The 23,456-nt window shown below is 47.7% G+C and overlaps 3 protein-coding genes across 4 annotated transcripts in view; 1 reads left to right on the plus strand and 2 right to left on the minus strand.

Moving 5' to 3' along the window:
• Positions 1-7,812, plus strand: part of LOC143162600 (putative cation-transporting ATPase 13A5) — a 32,200-nt gene extending 24,388 nt beyond the window's left edge. The window contains 8 exon segments of the mRNA XM_076343284.1: positions 222-264; positions 1,083-1,192; positions 1,928-2,052; positions 2,310-2,487; positions 3,535-3,725; positions 5,226-5,314; positions 6,791-6,875; positions 7,598-7,812. Of these exon segments, the coding sequence (XP_076199399.1) occupies positions 222-264; positions 1,083-1,192; positions 1,928-2,052; positions 2,310-2,487; positions 3,535-3,725; positions 5,226-5,314; positions 6,791-6,875; positions 7,598-7,812 (1,036 nt within the window).
• On the minus strand, positions 5,706-12,459 carry PLAAT1 (phospholipase A and acyltransferase 1). 2 transcript variants are annotated; one of them, XM_076341078.1, is made up of 4 exons: positions 12,143-12,459; positions 11,313-11,545; positions 10,852-11,120; positions 5,706-10,465 (listed from the first exon to the last, which is right to left on the minus strand). In XM_076341078.1, the coding sequence occupies exons 2-4, from the start codon at positions 11,449-11,451 to the stop codon at positions 10,364-10,366; spliced, it is 510 nt and encodes a 169-aa protein (XP_076197193.1). In that variant the 5' UTR covers positions 11,452-11,545; positions 12,143-12,459; the 3' UTR covers positions 5,706-10,363. The 2 variants fall into 2 exon arrangements, with proteins under 2 accessions (XP_076197193.1, XP_076197192.1); XM_076341077.1 differs by having other exon boundaries at positions 11,313-11,548.
• Positions 12,460-15,416: 2,957 nt separating this feature from the next.
• LOC143162601 (IgGFc-binding protein-like) overlaps positions 15,417-23,456 on the minus strand; it is a 52,744-nt gene continuing 44,704 nt past the window's right edge. Inside the window, exons 53-60 of the mRNA XM_076343285.1 lie at positions 23,125-23,375; positions 22,361-22,490; positions 21,133-21,301; positions 19,722-19,898; positions 18,156-18,286; positions 17,035-17,234; positions 15,936-16,074; positions 15,417-15,628 (exon numbers count right to left, since the gene is read on the minus strand). Coding sequence (XP_076199400.1) covers positions 15,417-15,628; positions 15,936-16,074; positions 17,035-17,234; positions 18,156-18,286; positions 19,722-19,898; positions 21,133-21,301; positions 22,361-22,490; positions 23,125-23,375 — 1,409 coding nt within the window. The remainder of the gene's footprint in view (positions 15,629-15,935; positions 16,075-17,034; positions 17,235-18,155; positions 18,287-19,721; positions 19,899-21,132; positions 21,302-22,360; positions 22,491-23,124; positions 23,376-23,456) is intronic.

The following is a 23,456-nucleotide window of genomic DNA, read 5'->3' on the forward strand; positions in this document are numbered from 1 at the left end:
CAGCCTCTTTCAAAAATTAATCCTAATTTTGCTCTGTGTACTCTGCCCCAACCTCTCCCCATATACAACTTGTCCTCTGGAAACAGCCGCTGCCTTCTCCAGGGCCAACATGAGGTCCCTGCTCTGATGTACCCGCAAGTGCTAAGCCAGCAAGTGCTCCGCCACGGCATCAAACAGCTACGTGCGAGGTTTATGTGTTTTCCTCCTTCTTCCTCCATCAGTTACTGTGTGGGTATGTGTGGTGATGGCGGCAACGACTGCGGGGTACGTAGGAGCTCATCTCCCGTTCTTGTTAAATTTCACCTCTTTCAGCCTAAGGAGTGCTGTGGCAAGAGGCTGCCCAACACCGTTTGTCACTAGCATTTCCCAAGTTAGCCCATGGGTACACTCGGTCAGCGTGTCACTGTAAAATACTGTCTACGTGGTTTTTGTAATACCAACAATCATGATAATAGAGGATTACTGTTTTGATTTTGTTTTCCTCCCAGAAATAGGAGCAAGGGACTTTTTCTGACACATTTGTCCAAATTTACGATTGTAAATTTGAGGCTCTTAGCCATAAAAATAATTATTATATTATCTATTATATTATTATAATAAATGTTATCATAATATAATTTTATAATAATGCATTAGCTTGCTTTGTAAAAGTTGTCCATAGCCTACACCTGAGCACTAAACCAGAGGTGACAAGGCCAGGTGACAGGGAACTTGTAAGAGAGCAATAAAAGAAATATGAACAGGAGGTTGAAAGCAATAGAAAGAGGATAAAATGGTAATTTAAATACTTCAGGAGACTGTTTAACAGGCGAGGTATGCACAAACTCCAGTGTGGGAAACAGCATACAGGGTAGTTCAAAGGATTGTAAATAGGTATAATGGGATTAAATGGACAAAAGAAATATTTTAGCTCCAGGGAAGGGAAGAGATCTGGAAAATGAGATCAGCTGGGCCACAGAATAGAGGAAGATCAATTACAAAGGACACTTGAAGCAAAACTTGTAAAGCACCAGTAAACATACTGTGTAGGGTGGGAGGGAGGGAAGGATGTCTCTCCATTTTCTCACTCCTGTGGATTTCAGGCTTTGAAAATGGCCCACACAGGGATATCACTGTCAGAGCAGGAGGCATCCGTGGCCTCGCCTTTCACCTCCCAAATCCCCAACATCCAGTGTGTGCCGGAGCTGATCAGGTGAGTTTGCTGGGTGCTGCCCTGGTGCAGTCTCTGGGTGCTGCTGCCTGCTCTGAGCTCAGTGTGTGGGGTCGCGAGCGGGCGTGCACTACCCTCAAAGATGGTGCTAAACCAAACCTAATTCCTCAGTAACTGTATAAAATACAGCAGAAGGGTTTTTAAATTGTTTTTGATCCTCAAATACCAGTGCTGGCAGGTTTTTTGTGGTTTTAGCAGAGCATTGCCCGTGGCAGCTGATATTTTTGGAACAGGTACAGCAGGAGGGTCACATGAGAGGGCAGGTGTAACAGTGACCACAGAATAGATTTGCTTGTCATTACTTTAAAATATTGATATCCATATGCTGCACACTGCCATGGAGCAGCCAGTAATAATGCCATTTAACCAAATGTATTCAAAGACAATTACCTGTTTGTGTAGAAATGTGCTTGATTCCCAGAAATGGTGAGCAAATTAGTAATGAAAAAGCAACAGCAGCTTAATCCAGGTATTAAAATTGTGGCTGCAGAATAAAAACAAAGAAAGAAAACACTGCAGATGAAGGGTAGTTAAGTGGCTCTGCAGTACCTTAAGGCCAAAACATTTATATATGGAATTTGAACTCTTTTCTATTCTTCTTAGAGATCCTAAGCAAAAGGAGTTACCCTCCTCAGAAGCAGAGACCGTCTGTAGCACTAAAACCACAGTGCTGTAGCTGTAAGTGGGGTTTTTAGCTTTGTTTTGTGTTTTGAGCAGGGAAGGTCAAGCTGCTTTGGTTGCTTCCTTTGCTGTGGTTAAATACCTGACCCTTTACGGTCTGATTCAGTTTGTTGGTACTGCTCTGCTGTTTTGGGTAAGTGTTTCATGCCCATCTTTTACCAGTGTGCTGTGCTCACCATAGGTTTTTATTTTTAGTGGTATTACTCGGCAGGGAAGGAAAGGCATACAGGGCCTCAAGGAATAACAAAGATGTGAAAAACTGGATAATTATTGGCAGGGGGTAGATTGGTTGTAGGGACCCCCAGAATCGGGGGAAAAAGCCCAGTGATAAAACTTCATCGCTCCCAAAAGAAGAAAGGGAAATAGAAGGGGGTGGCTGAGCTGCCACAGACGGCAAACGTCTCCGGTTTCTCTCCAGTGTCCTTGACTGAAGCCTATCCAAAGCTGGCACCTTATCGCCCTCCCGGCCAGCTCATCTCTCCTCCCTTGCTGCTCTCCATCATCCTCAACGTGTGCTTTACCATAATCATGCAAACCTCTGGCTTCCTCCTGGTGAAGCAGCAGCCCTGGTACGTAGCGCAGGCCAGCCAGAGTAAGTCCCTCTTTTTGCCTCTGATCCCCAGCTTGCAGATCACGTTGCTGCTGTGCGCGGGGGACACGCCAGCCTCGCCATGGCCTGCAGCTGGGCACACCGCAGGACCCGAGCGGGACAATTCACCCCCCCCCCCCCCAAACTGTGCGTGTAGTCAGCAGAGTGTTGCCAAGACAAAATGAAGTTGCTGCAGATGCCACACAGAAATCTAGCGGGCCAGCCCGAGGGCTAACACACGCGTGTTTTTCAAACGCCTCCTCTGAAGCACGCGTGGCGCTGCCCACCTGGAACTGCGGGAGAAGTGGGGGTGCCCCTGCCCCGGGGCTGCGGCGGGCGCCCATCCCCGGCGCGGCCGGGCGGCGCCGGGGCAGCGGCTCGGGGCGCCGGCGGGGACGGCCGGCCTCCCTCCGCACCCCTTTGCTGCCCTCTCCCGGGGTCCGGCCGCACAGCTCCTCCGGGAAACAAAACAGCCCTGGGGCCGGGTTTTTCTGGAACCCGACTCGGCTTGAAAAAAGGTTGCGAGGTCGGAAGCCGGCTCGCTTCGTGGAAGGTAAAAAGTCTCTCTCCATATTCCAGAGCCGAATTGTATTATATATGTATAATGTTATATAAAATATATTATAATATACGTATTAATGGCCAGCATACCATCATGCAGAAATGAACGGGTAGGCCCAGCGAGGCGTTTCAGTGGGGATGCTCCCAGATGCCGGGGCTCAGCTGGGGCCGCTTCCCTGCGGCTGCACGGATGCATCGCAGGGCGAGTGTGCCGGCGTGGCGTGCAGGCAGCTGGGGCACGCATCTTCATAGCCATGTCTCTCGAACACTACTATCGTTGCCCACTTGAGAGCCAAGATTTTGGCACAAACCAGAACACTGAGCTGAGGGGTTTTTTTGGGTTTTGGGGTTTTTTTTTGTTTAAAAAGTGGTTTTCACTCCTGTGGGCGATATCTGGTTATAGTGGGCTGGGTCGGAAAGAAAAGGGAATTGCTGTTTGCAGCTCACTGTTGCTGGAGAGAGCAGGAACAAAATGCTGGGTGTTACCTTACAGACATTGCTCCCCAGGGAACCAGACCACGTCCCCCACCAGCCCAGGGGGAAACGGTACCAGCAGTGGTGCCCAGAGCACTGTCCTCAGTTACAAAGACACTACACTGTGGCCGCTGTCTTCTATCAACTGCATCATTGTGGCCTTCGTCTTTTCCAAGGGAAAGTCCTTCCGGAAGCCCATCTACACCAACCATGAGTAGAGCTAGAGTAACGTGTTCCACAGGCTCTCATTCCTGCCCCCAAATAACCCTGGCAGGGGAGGCTGCTAGGGAAGGGATGCTGTGGATTTTTCTGTACCCACACCAGTGACTGGCATGTAAAATAATTGTTGGTGTATGTGAGCTCCTACTTCTCTATTTCTAAAAAAGCTCAGTGAGCACTGCTTATGTTAGCTTCTTCCTGGATATAAGAAGAAGCAGAGCTGAAAAAGGAGACTGCATCTTGTTTTGGAAAATGTGTGCTTTCCAGAAGATGATGGGCTGGATTTAGAGCCGAACTGTGTATTATTGTGAATGCAGAGAGCATATGAGGATCAGATGTATTTGTTTCGAACTACACACATCAAAAAGAGTTCCTCTGAGATTCGCACTTACCTTGCCTGACTTCCATTCCTAGAGATGAGAGAGAAAAGCCCAAGATAATATCACCGTTAAAATCCTCTAACAATAACCTTTCTTTTTTGTTTGAGTTTTGCTGAGATGATTTAGCCCTTCTAGCCATCGGTTGACTGACAGCTGCAATTGCAGCTCATGGTTGAGAGGACAGGACTTTGCTTAATCTTAGCAGAGTTGATTTTGTTAGGTATTTTATTAAAAGGCAGGTCCCAAACCTGTTCCACAGAGCATTGATCACCTGCAGAAGACAGGTGAGACCAGAAAGAAGCTGCTTTGCAAGCAGTCCTCAGGGACAGAGGACTCTGTCAACTGAGAAATCTGCACACGCTTCTCTGTGTTTTATCCCTGTTTGGGGACAATCCCTAGGAGGAAGCAAAGGGCAACTCCCTTGCTTTTGCCACCCACTCAGCCCTGTCCCCTCTCCTCCCTGGCAGTGAGAAGGTTGCCAGGAGGCTGTTGGGAGCTGTTGACCCAATTTACGAACTAGTTTTAAGATGCTCAGCTCCTGGTAATTGCCAGGAGTTTGGCACCTCCGGATGTCTCTGCCATTTGCCATCGCTCTGTGGCCTCCTGCTCCTTTGAAAGAAGACGCAAAGCCAGACAAACTCTTCCCGTGGAAGGCACAGGTATAGCCCACCTTTGCACCTTGTCGGTCACAGAAGCACCTGGCCCTCCCTGGGAGGGCAGGCCATGAGAACAAGCAGCCTCCTCTGCTGCCTGTGGTCCAGGCATGCGGCTGAGCACGTGGAGGAGCGAGCGCTGGGGAAGGGATGCTGGTGTGGCTCAGAGCAGTGCCCTTTTGAGGCAGTTTTCTGTGGTTGTATAAGAATCAGAACGTGCCGAATCACTTGTGCAAGAAAAACCAGTGTAGGTGGTGAGCTTTGCAACAGGCTGCTGGGGGGTAGCTCCTCTAGTTTCAATTCCACAGCTGCTCTTTTAGGGGGAGGAAAAAAAGAAAGTCATTTTACATGATGGCAGTTTTACAGCATTAGCACCCGGGGCTCCTGTCAACATATTTGCAGAGTTTGGTCACCAAACCCGCTCCCTCCCAGGGCCACAAATGCTCTTCTTTCCCTACATGTATTTTCAGTCCTCCTGGCCCTCCAGCTTGCAGTCTGCCTCTTCCCCTTCTTTGTCGACATTGATGCTGTGTACAGCGGCATGCAGGTAAGCGCAAATGGAATGCGCGTTTCATTTTCATGCCATGTATTTTGCTGGCCCTTTACCTAAGCATACAGAGTAGAAGCTACAGCTATGGTCATCTTGGAAATTAATGTGCTAATCTGATGCTGACCGGGCAACCCTTTCAAACTTCTCTAACATCCTTCTGACAAGGGCTGGATTAATGAGGTAGTCCTCCTCTCCTCTAAAGACTGGGTGGAAACAGAGAGAAGAAAAAGTGCTTGTAGCTTGCTAAGCTTTTCTTCTTAACAGAAAAGCACAATAGGGTGGATTGTGGTTTTGCATGCTGGTGTTATGACCCAGACTGGGTGACTCAGGGGGTCATAGCAGTTTTGTGATTCCCTTGGGCTAAATTAAGGTGAAACGACACCAGGCGATCAATTAAACGCTTTATTTATGGAGCACGCAACTTAAACTTGGAAAGCGTAATAATAGGCGGCGTGGATTCTGTTGAGGCATTTATAAGAAGAAAAGGAAAGAGAAGAAAAGGGGGGGGGAGAGAGAGAGAGACAGAGATCACCACCCTTGGATCCCGCGATGACGATGACGGACGTGGCAATCCTCAGGTGATGGGCACGTGCGCGGCTCCTTGGAGTTGTGCCTTTTATCGTCTAGTTCCCGCCCCTCGGGGAGTTATGTAGCTCCTGATCCTTTGTGCAGGCGCCACTGGGGGGGTGGTCGTGAGCCCCTTCCTCAAATAAACTCTGTATGACCTCTGGCCGTACATGGTGCGTTGTCCTGCCGGGCCTATCGGAACATGGAACTGCGCGCCCTCCGGCGCGCCCTCCGCCTCCTGAGCTATCTGACCTCTCGTTTAAGGTTTACCGCTGTCATGCAGACCGTGACTTGTTTTACCACAATGTTTGAGACATTAAGTCTTTCAGTCTCTCACAGCTGGAGGAGGCTTGTTGGCCAGAGAAGCGAGTGGGCAGGGATTGCTGTGCCAGCCCCCCCTTCCTGGAGCACCATGAGCTCACGTGGGGCCGTGGCTGCCTCGGCCCTCCTGGGCGCTCAGCCAGGGCACAGGGCAGGCGGCTGCCTCCAGCTGTGCTGCCCAATGTCGGGCAACCCTGCGGCTTGTCCCTGGCCATCCTGCACGGGATGGGTTCGGGTGGAGGCCTGGCGTTAGGATGGGTGTACACAGAGGGAGAGGAGCCGCACGTTGTGCATTAGCTGTAGCTCCCCAGAAGCATTTGGGCTGCTGGTTCCTGCCCCAGGCACCTGATGTGTGGGTTTCAGCAGTAGCTGAAGTAGCCGAGATGAGTTAGGCAGCTCCGTGCCATGGGGAATCTGGCACCAAACCTTCCAAGATCTCTGTGACAAGGAAATACTGTCACTTTCTACTGCCTCCTCCATGCTTGCCACTGGGAAAATGTTAGTCAGCCTCTCAAATCATTAGGAACAGATGCAAATCTTGGCAAGGCATTTAAACCTAATTGCTGTTCATGTCTTTTCCAACAGTTTCTTTGCACTCCTGTGATCTGAAGAGTTTACATCTTACTGATGCTCTTGGTCACCTTTTGCGTATCTTTTTTTACGGAGGTGAGTGCATTTGTTTACCGCCTGTTCTCCGGGGTGAACAGAAATGGTGTCTGGTCAGCTCTTTCTACCCCCATTTGCAGCAACGCTCTCTTCCTGCAGAAGCATAAACCCTCAGGCCTTTTTTTTTTCCTTAAGACTCAATGTTTGTCAGTCAAATCCATTTTATGCAGCCCCAGAGATGATTTAGACCACATCTCTTAAGCCTTTAGAGAGGGAGCGAGCTGAAGTGCAGTGGCCCAGGAGGAGCCTGCTGCCCTGGCTCGCAGGGGAGCAGACTGCAGCACGGGTCAGGCACTTGGCACTGATTTTGAAACCACCACTTCCCTCTTGTCCTACAATCGACCAGGCCAGAGACTGCGCTGGCTTGTGCCGTTGGATATTGCAGTAATGACTAAGCCCTAAAGTGTTTTGTGGGTCAAGGCTGGCTGTATCTAGCACCAGGTATTGTCCCCTGCTAGGGGCAGCAGTGCCTGGTTGTCCCACAGCCCCAGGGGGAAAATCTTGCCCCTTGATTATCCCCTTCAGCTAAACAGACTGAGATCAGTGTTGTCCTGATATAACTGAGCAGAGCCTTCCTGTGCATGAGGAAGGTGGCATTTGGCAGCCGTGTTACCGAAGGGGACTGCACGCAGCCGCCCCAGTGCCATGGGGCTCAGGGGGGTTGCACGTGTAGCAAGGGATGGCTTTTGTCCCCGAGCGGTCCTCCCTTCCAGTGAAGGGCAACAGCACTGACCCTGCACCGTGTCACTCTGCAGAACAAGCACCTCTGGCTGCTGATTAAAGCCTGGTTTGGGTACCAGTCTAACAGTCAGTACCAAAAGTGGCAGAGGATGCTGCAGAGGGATCCCAACTGGCCTCCCGTAAAGGCAAAAGACTTTGCAGCAAAAAGCACGGACGAGATTTACATTAACCCCACCTACGAATACAGCAACGAGGACTAGGCGAGACCCTGCAGCCGGGCGCAGGGCTGCACAGTGCTGGCAGCTTCCTCAGCTTGCACTGAACAGCCCCTGTTTTCATCCTTTGATGTGCAGCAGATTCAGATGTTTGAAATCCCTGCACAAACCCATCCATTCAGGGGCAGGCTGGGCCTGCTCTGGCTGTGCCCCGGAGCACAGGCAAGGATTATTCTTTCAGCTGCTGGTAAAATAACAGCCTTGACTCTACTCCATGGCAACAGCAGGTCTCAGGCCATGCCAACATCTCCTACAAAGGCTCAGAAATACTGAATACAGTGAAGCGATGGCTTCTGCTGCTCCACGCCACACTCTCACTCCATGTTTCAGCCACTGCTCCACCAAATCCTGTCAATGCACCCACCAGGCTTGATGGGAGGGCAATCCAAAATAAGCGACCTAATCTTGACCACACAGAGGAGCATGCATAGAATTGCAAAATCCTGCGTTAAATGAAACGCTGCAGCTTCCAAGAACTACAAGAAAGTTCCCCAGATGAAGTAATTCCCGTTTTCTTGCATCCTGGAGTGAATTACAGATGTGAGAGGGCACATATGCTGTACTCACCCAGCTCTCCCTTGCCAGTTCTTGCAGACATAATGCTCTGAGTACAAGAAAGGTTAAAGCTTAAGGATTACTGTAAGATCAGGCTGGGAAGGCTGGCGAGGCTATGCCCCACTTAAGCTTGCAGAGGCAGAGGACAGCACAGCTGCTGCACACACGCACACATGACCCCCCCAGTTCTGCCACTGCCAGGTCCTGGCCCAGGTTTGGCGTCATGCAGCAGAAAGCAGAGCTACGCCATGGCTTCTTGCTTTAACTAGGTCACGGCAAGAAGCAGGGGTTTTAACGTGCTCTGGCACACGGCTGCCGGACAGGTACAAGAAGCTGAGCCCCTCTGTACTTGCTCTTTCATCTTCAAGTTGTTCAACCACCTAATTAGTTTAGCCATGAAAGATTACATTTTGATTACATTTGCAGGAAGCAAAAAAGGACTTTCAGGTTCAGTTTTATTAGAATATGTTTTCCCATATTAAAAAAGAACTTTATTTAAATGTAGTAACAGAGGGCACTACAAAATATGACCAGAAGTCTTGGCTTCGTTATTTCAAACATTGAAACAACTGATGTTTAAAAAAAGCTTCTGATCCAGTTATGTACATGTTAAGAGCAGACAAAAATAGCAAGCCTCTTACAGACAGCTCTTTTGCTCTCATCTCTTCTTACAGTCCAGGCAGTTGCCTGTGGCAAAAGCAACACAGCATTTAATTTCTGACATGTGGTCTGCAAACAGCATGGTTCCAAACGTGCAAGCCAGATACTCCTGGTAAAGAGTAATAAACCACACTTTTCCAAAACAGTTTTATTCTAAGACGAGCCACATGTCAGCTTTGTGACAAGGAAATAGCAGGGCTCTAGATTTGGAGATGGGGCATAGGTGCTGCACAGCTCATTCTCCAGGTACGTCACCCACAGTACTGCAGGGACCCTGGCTTTGCCTTCATGCTGGCTGGAGGAAGACTGATCTTGTGCTGGGGCTACAAACTGCTTAAATTCAGCTTCTGGTCACTGAAGAGCCAGTGGCCCCAGCTGCGGGGGGGCAAAGGCTCCTGGCTGCCCTTGCAATCCATGGTGGTCTTTCTTTAAACCTCAGTGCTTTGGCAGACCAAGGAGTAGAATCATAAAATGGTTAAAGATCATCTAGTAAGCTTGATCAGGTCCAATACCAACAATTACTGCACTTACAGGGATGAAGAGGGAAAGTTCAGTGGCACAGTGGTCCCAACCTGGAACAAACAGCTGCCAGAGAAAAAGCTAGCTGGGTTTTTGTCAGATCCCCTGGACTGGGGGCTTGCTGCTCCCAAAGGGAGTCAGAGGAGCCAGGGAAAGGGACGCTTTGCAGGCAGGAGAAAACTGAGCAAAACACCATCATTCCAGAACCAGAGCACTCATTTAAAACACTGAGGGATACAGCCTGTAAGACCTGCCCTTCCTTCCTACCTCCTGCCCTTGCAGGAGCGGCTCAGTTTAGGCACCGCAGGCACAGGCTCCGAGACACAGCACATGCCTTGTCTGCCCTTCCACAGGCCTGGGAACCTGGGGTTTTCCACTTGCACAGGCTCTCAGCTAGAGGACACACAGTAAACCCTCAGCAATACTTTTAGATTACTTTTGTTTAAAAAAAAAAAAAAAAGTAAAAATTTTTCTTCAAGCAGGTTAAAAATAGGTTATTCACAGAAAGAGCCCACGGGATGTAGTTGATAAAAGCATGATGTGTGTAGAAAGCCTGCACCAGCCCTCAGCAGAGCAGCAGGGGTGTGAGGATGGAGAATTTGCTTGCAAGCGCTCCCAGACTACCACAAAAATCATCACAGGCAACAAAATAAAAGCAGATGTGGCAAGCAGGCTAGTGCTGCTCTCAGCAAGGGCAACACAGTTGTTAGTAAGTCTCGGTGGCAGCTGTGGCCACAAACTGTCCCAGGTCCCTCCCGGCCGGGGGCTCCCTGCCCTGCTCTGAGCTCATCCCGGCAGCCCGTCAGTACTGTCTCTCTCTGGATCTGCTCCGGAGCAAGCCCAGCAAGGAGAAGGCACCTGCAGCAGCTGTTACAAACCCAATGGCACTGATTGCTCGGTTGGCCTGCAAGGGGGAAGTAAAACACAGGCTGGAAACATGAGGAGCTTTTTTTTTTTTTACCCCCAGGCACGCTAATGAAGAGCAGGCAGGGATAATGAAGGCAATTAAATGAATGAGAGACACCTGCCCAATAAGCAGAAGGGGTAACACCCAGGCATTTACCCTTAGGCTGTGGCATTCAGTAAGAGGGCACTATCAGGGTGCAGACCATAGTGAACCTCCTGGGCCAGGGTCTCTGGTGAGGCCAGAGGCAGCAACGGCTTGGACCCCACGCCTGGGGCTTTGCTGTCCCCATGCAGTTTGCATGCTGTGCCCTGGTCCAGGGGCTCACACAGAGCAGCGAGGAGGTGCACTGTGAGGCATGCAGGGGCTTACCCCGTGTTACTTACCTGGTCGGAAACCCCCTCGCCGTAGCGGAGCAGCGTCACGAAGTGCTCGCAGTTGTTACCAAGCAGGTCATAGGACACTTCCTGGTCAATGAGGTACTCAGCGCGCCGGATGATCTCCTCCACTGGGAGGGGAGCGTAAGTGCCGTCGTACTTGTTGTTGATGTGGTAGGTGTCGTTTCCCACCACATCCTTCAGGAGCTGCATCCTCACCCGGGCCTTTCTGCTGAACACTGACTTGGCACTGGCGAACGTGGCTGGCGGCCCTTCATCTGGGGAAGGTAGGGATGGGATGAGCCAGGCAGGCCTTGTCTGGCCCCTCCAAAATCTCAGAGGAGTTTCTGGCTGGCTCTTGGAAATGCCATCTACACACACAGGGTCTCCCACCAGCCCATGGAGGGAGACAGGGCTCCTGGATCACCCCAAAGACCCCTCTGCACCCTGCTGGGCTGTACCAGCCTTACCTACGGGTGTCACATTGATGATGTACCCGTCCCCCAGGTAGAGGGCCCAGTGCTGGTAAGCTGGCCGGAAGATCTCGATCAGGTCCCCGGGCTGGGGGTCGCCGGGGTGGGTGGTGCTGAAGCTCTCGACAGCTGCCATCTCAAGAGTGTGAGGTCAGGACATGCCCCTCTTGCTGGGCACGCTCAGTGCAAGGCACGGTGGAGAGCGGACGTCTGGGATGGGCACAGGGCATCTGCTGGGGGATCGCAGGCAGGGAGATCATTAGGGCCAGGCACGCTCATACTGCATGGGGAGCACTAAGCGGCACCCGACCACTGCTGTGGCGGTCGCCCTCTCTGCAGGGCCCTGGCTAGGGGCAGCCGGTCTCGCCTGCAAGCAACGCGCTGGCGTAGGGCAAGAAACGAAATCGCCGCCCCTCCCGCCGAGCGCTGCAGGCGAAGGGTGAAGCCATTACGGGCCGGCGTCCAGCTCGTAGCGCCCGTCCCCGGCTCACCCCGCCGCACGGCCCCCTCCCCGGGCCGGCGGTCTGAACCGTTCCCACCGCTCCCCCCCCCCCGCCGCAAGACTCCGCCGGTCCCCTCCCGGCCGTGCTCCTTTCAAGGCCGCTTGTGCCGGTAGCGGGCCAGCTCCGGTGGAGGGTCGCAGCTCCCCGGGGAGACACCCAGGGTGCCGAGCCCGTCCCCAGGCTTTGGGGCACCGCCGGGAGCTCGGTAGACCCGCGCCCGCCGCCGGCACCCCTGCAGCACAGCACCCGGCACCCCGGAGGGGGCCACATCCTGCTGGCAGACGCCTGCTCCCACCCCCGGAGCTCCCCCGCGGCCCCGCTCACCCCTAGCGCCCGTCCCGCTGCTGCCGTGGCCGGGCTGCCGCCCCGGGCGCGGGGGGAGGACAGCGGCGGAAGCTGGGCCGCGTTCTGGCTTCTCCCGGCCGCTATAAATGGCGAGGAGCCGGGCAGGCGGCGCTTGCACGGTCCCCGGCGAGCTGCCTGCCTGCCAGCCAAGCAGCCCCTCCGCTCCGCTCCGACAGCGGAGGCTCCGCTCCAGAGGGTGTTGCCGAAACCGCCCGCCGGGTGGAAAAGCTCGTCCTGCCCCCGGGGAAGACGGGCCACCGCCTCCTCGCCGGGAGCCTCTGCCACGGCTCCCGGGGCCCCGCCAGCCGCGGGGGTGGGCTCCGGTGTGCGGAGCCGGGGCGGCTGTCCTGCCGAGCCGAGGGGTAAGTGAGCATCCCTCACCAGGAAACATTTCCTGAGCGAAGGGCAACGCAGAGCTGCCGTTTCGCCTCTTTGCTGGCGAAGGGAAGCAAAGGAGGTGGAGCTCGGAGTAAATCCCAATGGCCATTTTTAGGGCAAAGAGATTTCTAGGGTGGCTTTTCATGTGTCTTTCATGTTGTGGCCCAGGAATTTCCTTCAGGACATCAGGGGAGTCACCTGATTGTGCCCAGCAAGAGTCCTCTGAGCTGAGGGGCGGGCAGTGCAGGCAGCCTGAGCACAGCTGAGCAGGTACGGCTGTCTCCTTGGCTATGGCCAGCGCAGGATGCGGAAAAGGAGGGTTCGCTATCCACAAAACTGTCCTCTGGGTGAGTTGAACTAAGCAGTGTATTTAAAGCCCAGCATTTCAAAAGTCAGGTCAGCAAGCCAGTTGATTTAAAAGATCAGAGCAGCAGAAGATTTGTCATCTTTCTGGCTTCTGTTGACATGAAATAGTTAATTTGGTGGAGCACTGAATTGCAATTCTGCACTCTGTATCAGCCCCTGTTTCAAGTCTGAAGCATTTGCAAGGCTTTGCAGTGGAAAGCCAAGGCAATTCTTGAGGTATTGAAGGAGCAAGGTGTATCCATGGAAACCCAGAAATCTGCTTTACCTGGGCACAGCTGGGCCCTGTTGCTTGGGAGAGCCTGGGCTGGGATCCTGCAGGCCTGTGCTCCCACCGACTGCAAGGGGAGGCGAGCGTGGTCAGCACCGCTCAATGTTCACAGAATCACACTGTTAGCAAGTGCGAGAGTGCAATAGGAAGCTGCCGCTGAACAGGCAGGAAAAATGCTTTTATAATTGCGGTGAAATTCCAGCATAAGGTTGACAGTTCATTTGCGCACGAGTAGATCTCTCGCGCTGATTCATTTTCATTACGTAACGAGGCTGAAAGCCCCTTTCCATTCACATTCTCTCCAAAATAGCTGTGCTGTGCATGTATGGACAGCTGGCGTGTTCTTGAATGGACCAGAATAAAATGCCTTTTATCTACCATGAACAGTTGTTCATGGAGGTTACAAATACTTTTTTGGCTAACAGCACACATGAGTTTATGGATACAAGGGACAGGAGAAAGGGTAAGTAAATAATAACCAGCATTATGGCAGAAACAATGGGAAGCCCACGCTGTTCCTCACCATAATCAGAAGTGAACCTGCAAAGAACTGGAAAAGCATCAGAGAAACCTTAATGGTGCATTCCTTACGTCTCAAAGCTTCACTCATGGCACTGAAAATTTGTTCAGGGCTTGTACAAGGCCCAGGCAGTGCCTCGGTCCCCTGAGCCTTGCGAGTGGTCTGTCATGGGGTGGGTGTCTCGCACACTGCATGTTATTAGGCTTTGCCACAAACACCTTTGACCTTCTGCTGGAGCGGGGTCCTTAGCATGGTCTGGGACTAAGCCGATGCAGATCTCTACCCACATGCATCAGAGTGTGGCAGCTTCAGAGTTTGCAAAGACCCCAAGGAGAGTTTATGACAGGATCTCATTTTTCAGAAAGTTTTTGTTAAGTTATGCTCTTGCTTAGCCCCCACAGGCTGGAGGCTGATGACAACCTTACTTCTTGTCTGGGTCCACTCCACCCAGACAGCAAGGAGGCAGCTCTCCTTCAAACAATCACTTCTTTCAGTCCAGCGCTCCAAAGGGGGACAATGGGGGTCATCCTTTTTACTACATCTGTCACCAGATGAGCTCAGTGTCTTCTTATACATTTCTCTCCCCAGTTGGACATGCCTTGCCAGAAGAGGAGTAAGAACTGTGTCCATCTCAGTCAGCTAATCCTCTCCCCATGGAAGGATTTGGGCAAGGTGGTCTCATGAAGACCTGCCTGGGATGCTATAGTTAATTCTATAATTAAAAAAGGTTTTCAGCAAATGCAATGATATATTTATTATTATTTCTTCTCAAAGTGTTAGAAATACTATTAAAATACAAGAGCAGAAAGTAATACAAATAAATTGGAAAAATATTGTTAACTATCGGGAATAATTTTGATCAAATGCAGTGTTCACGACATAGCCATAATCTTGTTCACGTAGTCTGTCATTGAGTGCTTCCCTGGACCATTTCAAAGAAGAATCCCTTGATTTCGCATCTGTATCTGTCTTTCTCTTCCTTCTGTACAATGGAAAAAAAAAAAAGAACAACCATTTTAAATTTCTATTCTTAGCTGTAGAGAGAGGTCAAATAGTGGTGTGAGCATGAATGAAGTCAGATTTTGGAGGAGCCCAAGTTTTGTGATAGTGATACATATGCCCTGTGTAAAAGGAAATGGCATATGTTCATTTCTGTAGAAAAAGCTAAGTTTTCCCTCACATTCCTCAAATGAGATCCTGAATGCTGTGGTTCCTTTCTGGTCCTGCAGGTATGTGACTAATGGGAGTTTTAAGGTTTGCAGGTGCTAAAAGGGGTGTATATGTCTTGACTCTGCTGGATGTAGCAAAGCTGGGAAAAGCCTTACCTGCACAGGTACACTGTAGAGGTGATGAGAATGATGATAACAACTATGCCTGCCACAACTCCAACGATTATGACAATTGTATGGTCCTCAGAATCCTCTGTGGGAGGGTCTTCAACTGAAGAAGAAATAAGAGCCCTGTCAGTGAAAGCTAACCATACCGTGAACAGAAATTTTTTTCTCAACCCTTGCTTGTCTGCTTGGTTTATACTGTGTTCTCTGATGAATGTGGCTTTCTGGAGTGGTGTTAGACCCAGGTTCTGTATGCTCTACAGCGTCCTGTTGTCATGCCTTCTAGCACCTCTCCGCAGGGGGATCTGACCCCTTCTTTCTGCTTGGATGATCACAGGCTCTCATCCACTGGGTTACTAATTTACAGCATGGAAATGAAGAGCAAGTTCAGTCTTTTCCATAATGACACCCATTTTTGAAAGTGGTGTGTGTAATGCAGACAGTGAAATCCAAAATAGTTTTATTACCTATCTTTTCAGCCTCGCAGCTTGGTCCTGTGTACAGTTCTGAACATTCACAGTGGAAGCGGAGAGAGGTGCTCTTGGTAGTTTCAGAGCAAACTCCATCATTCTTACAAGGACTTGGCATACATGGTCCACCTAGCAAAAAGGAAGGAGAAACACTTCAGATTCTCAGATAATCCAACCCTGAGAGAACTGTTCTTGCTTAGATTACACTGGCTCCTAATGCTGGACATCCCCTGTATTTTAAGGTACATTACTTGTACTTGACAACAGGAGTAAGGGAAAGAAACACTGCTTCTACAATGAAACATCAGAGTAAGATCCCTGGTATGCTTTTCTTCTGTACACGCTCTGTTGCAACTGTCCCCAACCCAGTGATGTCCTATAAGCAGTTAGTCAAGACTTCTTAGCATCAAAGACAATGTGATAGTGGTTGACTCACTCCTGTAGCATCCACGACTGTAGTTGGAAATGCCACAGATTTCATCAGATCCACACGCTATGTTAGAGCAGAAGACAGTGGAGCTTTCTGTGCACTGGCATCTCTGAGAGCAGTCATCAGTGGTGAATATTTCTCCAATCTGGAAGACAACAGTTAAATGTTAAAAAATATCAAAATCAGCCAGAAAAACCATGAATGGAGCACTGGGGCCCCATGCTGCTCTCTCTGATGCCTTCGTGATGAATAGCAACAGGGCAGATTTTTTTTTTTTTAGTAGTTTGTACAAAAAAGAAAGCAAGCAGCTTACTAATCCAGCTCTTTGAAACTTAAGGATGGCCCAAGAAAGAAGGCAAAAGAGAGTTTGGGGTATGATATCCTAGCCCCAGGTGGGGTACGTGTGCAACCAACAATGTCTAACTGTTGCTGGAAATAAGAGAGAGTGGCAGATGCATCACATCATGCCTCCAAGGCAATGTGGAAATGCTATGTGCCATTTTTGTGGCAAGTGCCACCTGTTCGTAGTAAGTGTCTCCCTCCTCCCATAAAACAATCTTTACTGGCTTAGGCCTTTCTGTACCAAATCTCTAGTGTTAAAACAGAAATCTATGAGATGATGAAGCTGTTCTATCCTGCAGTGACAATGGAGGATTCTCGTTATTCCTCAGAATCCAGCCTTGCTTGGGGCTCTCTTCATGTCATAGCCAACTCTACAGACTCTCAACCCTGCCTATACCGCTCTTCACCGAGAGGAGAGGGACCAAAGTGATTGGCAGAATTTCTCTGTAACTGGTGTGTTGTAAACTTTAGAGCCTATGATGCTATTATTTAGCATAATAGAGGTGAAGAATTAACATGGAGGCCAGAGTGTAATCATATACTTTCTCCAAGTGCCTGCCTTGAGTATTCTGGCAGGCAGAGTTTCAGAGGCAGATCAAGTGATCTACTCTCTCTTCCCTTTCTCCAGAGACCAGAATTTTATTAAACAATTGCTCTTTGTTTCTAATGCAAAATTACATGCTGAGGAGATTGTCAAAATAATTAGCAGAAGAAAATATTGTTTGGTGCTGCAGGAGCTGTCTGACCCACAGAGAGACTGTACCTCATAATATCTGTTAAGGTATGTGCAGCCACATTGTTTGTAAGGCACGCAGTCAAAACCACTAAGAATATAGCCAGGGAGACATTCACAGCCTTCAACACAAGGTGATTTGCACTCAGAGGGGCTGGTCAAGTCGTTGCAGGATGCTGGGCATGCAGACATGCATGAGCTGTAGTTGCTGTTGGCAGGACATGATATACCTGTAAAAATAAGGAGAGTCCAGTTATAGCAGGCTCCTGTGCATTACCTACTTACACAATGCCCTTTGAGATCCAGAGGACGTTACCATTTTGTAGGAGGCAATACGATGAACACACGTACACAGAGATGTGCATACATATGTAATAGTACTGAGTTGTAAGTAAAGCACTCCCAAGTCAGGAAATACATCCTCAAAGCTATTTGTATGCTGTGCTCTCATTCCTGGTGTTCACTGATCTCAGATAACTTCTCACACATTCAGGGTAGCCATCCCTGCAAGTACCAGAGCTGTTTCACAACTCTGGGAGCTGTGTTTCACCAGGAATACAGTCATCTAACCATGGGTGACGCAGGGGAAGTATGGTTTGATGAATCTCCCAACTCGAAAAAAAAAATTAGGAAAAAAAGGTTTGAGATTATTATAAGTTTTATTTCAGCATTTTTTTAGTCTGAAAGATTTGGAGTTTTCAGCTGAATCTTTTTTTTTTAATGTTGAAATTTCACAGGCAAAAAACAGAATTAGTATATTCTGTAGATTTAAAAAGAGATTGAAATGAAATGTTTTTCCTCTAGATTTGTGGCTTGTGATGGTCTCCAAAATTTTAACTTTTTAGCCCAGTTGGGAATGGGGACGTTGTTTTCTCTCACAAAACTTCTGACGACAGGGGAGCTGACAGCTCTGCTTTCCTAAGTAGCTTTCTATGCTGGGGTCTAAATGCGAAAGTCAGCATAGGACACAGAAGAGAGGCCAGAAGAGCAAGTGTGCATGCTAAACTGTGAACAGTGATTGAAGCGTGAATCAACATGCTTTTACTCCCTGAGAAGCTTTGATATATGGTGCATCTAGCAAAAGCCTCAAATCTCAGATTTTGAGAGTCCTTTAGGCAGAAACCGTACTTTCTGGTTCTTCCTGTGCTTACCACAAACTGTCTGTTTCCTCCAGCCTTCCATACTGACTCCTTCCTGCTGACAAGCCAGCACGTATTCCTCCAGACTGCGACATAAGGTAGCATCCTCATCTCCTTCCACACACATATCAAACAGGCAGCTCCTATGTGTAACATAAGAAAGCGTTCATTCCCAGTACCTTTGTTATTGTTTATTTCCAGCTGCTTTTCTGCCTGCCCCTGAGTTAGTTCCGTTTTCCTGTATCTGGCTGACAGGAAAACAGAGGAATAAAAAAAACCCCAGCCACATAATTGGGAAGATCAGGTCATTTGCTGTGCAGCTGCTGCTAACATGCGAGGTATTCATATATGAACAAGCAATAAACAGGTACCTGACTGCTTGTCACAGTAAGTTATTCTTTGCTATCTGCTTCTGTTTTGGGCTAGCATGGCTGCATCTTGCTTATAGAGCACTTTTTAGTGCTGCTAAGTCTCATAGCTGGACTATACACTTCTTTCAATACACGGGTACCCTCCCCATGTCCATATGCCTTGAATATTGACAGAGAATTCTGGTTTACCCAGTGTTTGTTTGCCAGTGCTACCTTCTCAGCTTTGCTCATCACCTGAATATCCACGGCCTGATTTTCAGAGGCATTGCGATCTGAGATGAATGGGATCTGCAAGTATGCAGCACCTCAGAAAAATCAGGCAACCACCGGGAAGGTAGAACAGGCTGCCCAACCAAATTCTAGAGTGAGGAGAAAAGCAGGCTTATGTTAAGAATCAGGATATATACACTGAAGCCAGTGGTCCAGTTTATTTGGCTTAAGATACCTTCACATTCTTCTCACAGCTAAGAGGGACTTTGAGGTGGGCATTAGCTATCTTTAAACATTAGGTACAACTATATGACTAAAGAAAACTGGCAGCTACTCGGCAATTTTGTGACTGATGATGGATGAACGATGAATGTGGGGATGAATCAACAGGTTTCATACAGCTCAAAATTAGGTGTGTAGGAATTGTGTATGTAGGAGGCCAGAGCAGCCTTGAAACACAGCAGAGGGAACTTTCTTGAAGATACAGGGTTAGTTACTCTTCACTAATCTGTTTTTTGCACTTCTCCATGAAAGATTCAAGAGATGTCACTGACAGCTTCAGTCTTTGTGGCTATAGCATGAAGGCTAGATTTTATGAAGCCAGAATTGCTAAAAGGAAACTAAACTAGGGCCAGGTACTAAATTCTCACTGAATGTGGATGAGAACTGTAAGCACACTGGAAATCCCAGCCTACATGTATAATGCTTAAGACTGCTGCTTTATCTGTGTAGGAAAAGAGGAAAGCTACTTTCTAGAGCTAACAGGAAAGTGAAACTCTAAATAGATGGAAAGACAGATCATCACAATTATTTAAAAATAAATAAGGGTTTTTAAATGTATCAATAATGGAATCACTGGTCCCAGTTCTCCAAAGACACTTACTATCCTCAGTTCCTATTGATACCCTGGAGACTGAAGATGCAAAGTTCTTGTCAGAAACTAGTGCCAAAATGATTCTGCAAATGGGGAGACCAACTGTCTGCAGTAGACACTTACGTGAGATAGAAATCTGGTGAGACCGTAGAATGACACTTTACAAAAGGACCATTTGAGTCAGTCAGGATTTGACATCTCGAAGTTCCGTATTCTTGCTCCAGCTGATTCTTGTTGCAGCCTTGGAAAAGCCCTGGATCTGGTTCTTCCTCAGACTCATCTTTTGGGTTGACACCTCGTCTGTAAATGAAGTCATTATGAAACAATCAGTTCTCTGTACATCCAGAGTACCATTCATGGTACTACTCTCTAAGTAACACCACAAGAGCACTTCTGCCTTGTGGTGTAAGTGTAAGCTTATTTCTCTCTCATGATTTTTCCTGAATGGGAATGAGATAGATAAAGCAAATCAAAGATGTACTAGAACACTGCCTACCATCTCAGAGATTTATGGGTATTTGAATCAAAAGGGATATCTGTAATTATCTCTTTGGAAATTCTGCATGACACAGGCTTCATCCAATCTATTCAATAAAATGTGAATGTTAGTCAGAATGATGCAGCTGGACTAGGCCACTATTTCTTGGATATATGCTCACTTTCACTGAACAACTGGCTGCATGCCTGAAGTGCCAGAATTCTTCTGTAGGCATAGCCTCCAGAGCCCCTTTATGCTGACACTAGCCTACATACTGCTTTCTACTATTCTGGCAGACAAGTTTTTGCAGCCAGATTATATCCTGACAGCTAATACAATTCCATTTACTTGCTGAAAAAGTTGTGTTAGTGGCTAAGCAACCTCCAAAGGTCTTTCAAAGCAAATTGAGAAGGGAGGAAGGAAAGAAGGGAGTAAAGAAGGGAGGAAGGGAGGGAAGAAACTTCTTTCCCTACCTGTTTCAATGTTCTGTATGGACTAATTAGTACAGAATTTGCCTGACCACAAATGTCATGCTCATTTATACTCAAAAGAATGTCCTTACTTTTTGTGTACTGGCAGAAAACACTAGATAGTCATGAAAGTAAGGAAGTCAGACTTAAAGAACCTCTTCTGGGATGAATTGTGAATTCATCTTGATGGATTTCAAAGCTACCTTTGTGTTCCAGAGGGAGGGATGACACTGAACCAAGATTTCCCCTCCCTCAGGCCCATCCAGCACAACATGATGTATTTATCTTTGCCAGGAACCATGAGCTTGGCAAAGATCTTATTCATCCCTGTGTCCTAGCAGCTGTAATGGCTGTGACTCCAAAGAGGGATACTGAACTGGAGTAATGCAGTGATAGTTCAGGCCTCTTTTGGCTAGATAGAAGGGCACTGATAGTGATGAGCAGGAAAAGTCCCTACACACAGACCGAGGGAGGAAGAAAGACCAGAAATAAGCCAGTGTAGTTATTCCCGGATATTAACTATGGCTTAATTCACTCACTTCCAGTGGCTGTGCTTGCCATGGATATTAAGTAGAAAATTAAGTACCTGAGACGAGAGGTTGATCTTTTCAGAGGAACTTTCCAGCTCTCACCAAATACATTCACGTTCTTCACCCAAACACCATCTGGAGTTGTGAAGTCATTTCTGTATTTCCCATCAAAGTCACCACACAAGCCTTCCACTCTGTTTCTGTAGGTGTTGGCCAGCTTTATATCTGGGGAAGTTCAGAAGAAAAAAAAGCCATTACACAGAAATCTTTGCTTCTGAATGTATGGAAGAGGTGGAAAACAGTGCCAAGTGCCACATTTCATGATTCAGATCAGAGTTGGTAATGTGACATGGGCCTCATACATAGGATATGAACACAGCCCCGAACATACATGTTCATACATGTATTCACAGGACTGTTTCTGTGCTTTGCAACATGGGTCATGAAAAAAGTAGTTTCTTGCAGCCAATAAGGTATTATATAACATGACATCACTGCCTGAGTGCTCTTAGTGCATACTGTTTACTGCTTTGCAACAAACTGAATGCACCACCCACTTTTTGCCCTTCACTTGCAATCCACTTGCTCGTTGAGAAACAGAATACCTATAAAACAGACCTTTTCTTTCTGCAGTTGGAATTTTAGGGTTTGGAATGATGGTCATGTGTATAAATGGCCTGGCACTTTTACCATACACTCAGAAATAACATGGCTATATTCTTTTGTAAATCAGGAGTAACTCTGCTTTGAACAGAGGAGGTAATGTGTGTTCAGCTTACACGTGTGAGTTGTGTGTATGTGATGTAAGAGTCCTGCTGAGAAACACTAAAGAATGGGATTATCTGGAATAGGCTTGAGAGGAAGCATGTAAAAGGATGCACTCGCAGCCGTATAGCTTGACCTCACTTCTGTGACTGGGTTAAGCTGGCAAAGAGGCAGATCCAGACTTCACCCCATCATACTGATCAGCAATTTTAAGTGATTTGCTTTCGTTTTTATCACTCAGGCCTTACTTAACATGAAAAAAAGTAGAACAGTCTAACTCTACATCTCATTTCTCCTAAGTTCAGGTGGATCCAGATAAAGAAATGCCAGTTTAATGGTTTTTCTGGTTCCTGGGAAACACTTTTTGTTTTAATTTTCTGGAAGTTCATACCACAAAGGGCCATAGGCTTGAAGGGTGAAGGTTTCTAATTTTGCCTTGGGTTTAGACCTCCTTTGGGATGAGAACATTTTTTGAGACAGTGCATAAATATTCCTGCACGTTGTCTTAGTATTACTTACCTGCATTTTGATAGCTATCAAAGCTCAGGTGTAAGCCAAAATCTGTCTCCAGGCAAATTCTTCTTGTCCTCTGATATATATGAATACCTTCATGAGGACGAGCAGGGGGTCTCACCCTCACACCATCCAACTAACAGGGAAAGAATAAGTTAAAATTCATAATATATAGGCCAAATTAAAATCTGGCTTCAGTACAGATCAATGCTACAAATGAACGCTCCTCTTCTCTGGTTTTATGATAAATATATCAGATAATTTAACCAGGTAAAAACCTCAGTATTCAATTTTTTAAAGTTAACAAAATCATATATTGAGGAAAGTGATCTGGACACAGTATTTTCATATCATCCTAAGAGATTTCTACTATTGAGCTAAAAATGTATATATGAGCTATGTATATTCTTACGCACCAATAAAGGGGAAGGAAATGAAGTTTTCCTACCATAATTCACACTTTTCTTTTCCCTACCACTGATAAAAATTTGTTTGTATGGCTTTATTGTAAGTCTTGGGATATTTGGTGTTTTATCCCTAAATCTCTATTTATTCATTTATTTGTTTGAAGTAGAATTATATCCTTCAGAGCTATAGAGAAAAAAGACTCAACACAACTGAAAAATCACATTTGTGATTGCCTCATAGCACTGCTGTAATAACAGTTAGCTTTAATACTTAAATTCTTCAAAACAGACATTTATGACTCAAAGGTGGTTTACTTCAAGGGAGGGTCTTTCTCTGTGCTCTGCAGTCAGCAAGAGACTTACCACAAGCTGCCTGTTCTGCCTGAATCGCACTGTGTGATTGTAAACATTGATGAGAATCTCTTTGAGGTAAGTAATGCGTCGACTTCGACGTAAAGGATAGTTCATGCCTTCAATGCTGAACTGTGTCAGAGTATCAGGTAGGTCAGGGATGGTCTGCACCAGAATATATGTGTATTTCCCTTGAAAGTGGTGCACTAGATGGTCAAAGGTGATGTAGTGTGGGTCGCCCATGATCCGGCATGTCCCAAAACCTAAAGGGGAAGAGCTTCATTACTTCCAGTCTGAATGTGCGTGTGCCAGATCCCATGCATGGATCAGTTTAAAATAAGTTA

This window comes from Aptenodytes patagonicus, chromosome 6 (genome assembly GCF_965638725.1).
Source record: "Aptenodytes patagonicus chromosome 6, bAptPat1.pri.cur, whole genome shotgun sequence".
In the NCBI taxonomy this organism is placed as follows: Eukaryota; Metazoa; Chordata; class Aves; order Sphenisciformes; family Spheniscidae; genus Aptenodytes; species Aptenodytes patagonicus.

Coding starts and splice junctions, on each gene's coding strand:
- PLAAT1 (XM_076341078.1), bottom strand. CDS start 11,451: ATGGCAGCTGTCGAGAGCTTCAGCACCACCCACCCCGGCGACCCCCAG. Junction 11,121..11,312: donor CATCAATGTGACACCCGTAG/GTAAGGCTGGTA, acceptor TACCTTCCCCAG/ATGAAGGGCCGCCAGCCACG. Junction 10,466..10,851: donor GCGAGGGGGTTTCCGACCAG/GTAAGTAACACG, acceptor TCCCCCTTGCAG/GCCAACCGAGCAATCAGTGC.